General features: G+C 41.2%; 1 protein-coding gene across 1 annotated transcript; it reads left to right on the top strand.

The window, feature by feature from the left end:
• Positions 1-720: 720 nt before the first annotated feature.
• LOC100282985 (ribosome inactivating protein) lies at positions 721-1,760 on the top strand. Its single transcript, NM_001155889.2, has one exon. The coding sequence runs from the start codon at positions 755-757 to the stop codon at positions 1,664-1,666; it is 912 nt and encodes a 303-aa protein (NP_001149361.2). The 5' UTR covers positions 721-754; the 3' UTR covers positions 1,667-1,760.
• The last annotated feature ends 876 nt before the right edge of the window (positions 1,761-2,636 follow it).

Here is a 2,636-nt window from a genome sequence, read left to right as displayed (position 1 = left end):
ATTTCTTGTTCAAACCCCTCGTCCCCCACCCATAATCTCTGGTCACCAAATCAGCCCTTAGAAAAATAAAGTTTCCAAACTAGTCTTTAGGGTGGAATTGATTCAGGCGGTTGGTTACGAAGGTCATCTCGATTAGTTTCCCGAAAAAGAAGTTCCTAAAATTAATTTAGGGTGTTAGTAAGAAAAAAAATAATGCTCCAACAATTTCTTGAATAAGATTAGCCATATCGAGTTCGCACCTGTGTATATAAGTGATGCACTTGAAATAATTTAAGTTGTAGAAACGATAAATTTAATATCGAGGTAGCATAATTTAAAAATTGGAACTGTTAGAGGCTAAGTATATTTTTGTTCCCAATATATATTTATGAACTTGCTAAATTAAAGTTTATGGAGCTTTTTTTTGAAGTAATGGAGATGCTATAAGGGGATGTCATTTTCTAAACTAATTTAAGAATAAAAAAGGAAAACACAGGAGCAGCTATAGGTAAGGGCTATAATCGAAAAAGAATTGTTGTACTAGGTAGCATTCGAGGAGCATTTTGTAGCTAGATGATTAAGGTAAAAAAAAGTGTGACTACTGCGGCCAAAGAAGCATGCACAAATCTTTCTCTCGGCTCCCTTTGCATGCACAACCTACTCGCTACCTTACCCTCCCGCTACCTCGCTCGATCTGTGCATGCACAGGTATATATACCTAGCTAGCTGCTAGTTTGTCCCAGCCCAGGCATCGCCAAGCAAGTGGAGTAGTACGATGGTGATCAATAGTCGATCATCCCGCCCGCAGCCGCAGTTAGTTTGTAGTATAATAGTCTGTTTTGCAACCTGCTGTTTTGCACCTCCACCGCCTATCCACCACATGTATGTTGACATCACTACTCAGACTTACAATAGTTTATATATTGAGCTTGCAAGTCTGCTCAAGATCCCGATAGGGCCTGTATATGATCCCCAAGAGGTCATGCAAAGATACGTTCTCGGACCTCGCCGCTTTGGTTTTTATGATGAGCCACCTGAATGGATATATATTCATGTCGTCGGGGAAGAACAAGACAGGGTAATTCTGGCCATAGCCATTGATGACTTATGTCTTATTGGCTTCAGTAATGCTAGTGACCATTGGTACAAGTTTAATGGACAGTCATCATCGTTCAAAGGTTTGCCGGGAGCCACCGTGCTACCGATCAGACAAAATTATCAAGATTTGATCAAAGGACACGCCAACCTTTGGAAGGTTCCTCTGGGGAAGAAATCAGCCATACATGCCACCAAGCAGCTTGCGTCGTATGACCGAGCCGTCACCCCTGACTCCGAACTCAAGGACGGGCTGGTTAGGTTCGTGGTGATGATGTGTGAAGGCATGCGGTTCCGATCGATCCGCGACATGTTCTCGTCGTTGTCGGGCAATAACTGGGAGGAGGAGACCTTCATCACTGAGCTCCAAGCAAAATCTGTCGTCTACTGGTCACAACTCTCGATGCTCCTCATTCGGTGGGAGCTAACCGGAAGGCTGCCCGGGGGGCCAAAATGGGGTGCTGTTGATGGTCGATATAACAGTATGGCTAAGCATGTCCAAGAGACTATTAATGTCAATGATGCGAACGATGCTTTGACAATCATTGATTTTCTGCTTCGCCCAACAGAGGAAGTAGATACTGGTAATTAGTTTTAATATATATAATTATTAGTTACGTCATCGATCTGTTGTAATAGTTTATATATATCTCTAATATTAAAAAAAAAAAGTAAAATTTCAGCCTTGTTTTTCATCTGGGCATCTCTCTCTCTTTCTGAGTCACGAATTGCGCGTGTGCATCACCCCTAATCCCTTGTTCATTGCTGGTTGTGCTTGAGCCGTAAACTCCTTGCTTCAGCTAGCTAACATGTAAGTACGTCATACAAATCTCTAACTTAAACAAAAACAAATTCTCAAAACTGAATCAATTCATGTGCAACAATGTTACGACTCTAATCGAATCAAAAGATGGAACAAAAAAATCATATGACAAATTCTCACCTTTATAGCCCCGCCGTGTCCCAAATCTGATCTTGAGCACCTGTTAACGCCAATACCCTCCCAACAAATGGCACTGGTGGCCGAGGGCCAGACATGCACCTGTTAATCATGGCGGGCCATGTGTTTAAATGGTAGAAATTATTGTCGACCTGTTAATCGTGATAGGCCATTACAGTCCAATAAATAGGATTCAAATCATGGTCTATTAAGACATGTGACTATCTATGCGCTTCTAAAGAGTGTAACTCAGATTCATTTATGGTACTTAAAAAATTGATATTGTAAATATATATACTAGCAATTTAAAAATATGGTACTACGTTCATGCCGGGCTAGCACGGACCGTTTTGTATCGACTCAGGCCGTGTCGCGTCACTATTAAATAGGTTGTGTTTGGACCGGTCCATCTGACCATCTATACATCAAAGATAGGAAAACCAAAGCCAAAATAATTTTTGTGGACTCCTAACAAAACCCACGAAAATTGCTCAGTTTTCATCGATCCTCGAGCGACAAAAAGAAATTATGATGCTTAGAGGAACTCCTACAGATTGCTAAAATATTATTGCCAAAAATGCCATTTTAGCGGCTACTAAATTTTTCCCCCCTAAATACCTCC

Source organism: Zea mays, chromosome 7 (assembly GCF_902167145.1).
Source record: "Zea mays cultivar B73 chromosome 7, Zm-B73-REFERENCE-NAM-5.0, whole genome shotgun sequence".
NCBI lineage: Eukaryota > Viridiplantae > Streptophyta > Magnoliopsida > Poales > Poaceae > Zea > Zea mays.
This window is presented reverse-complemented; position numbering and strand designations above follow the sequence as displayed.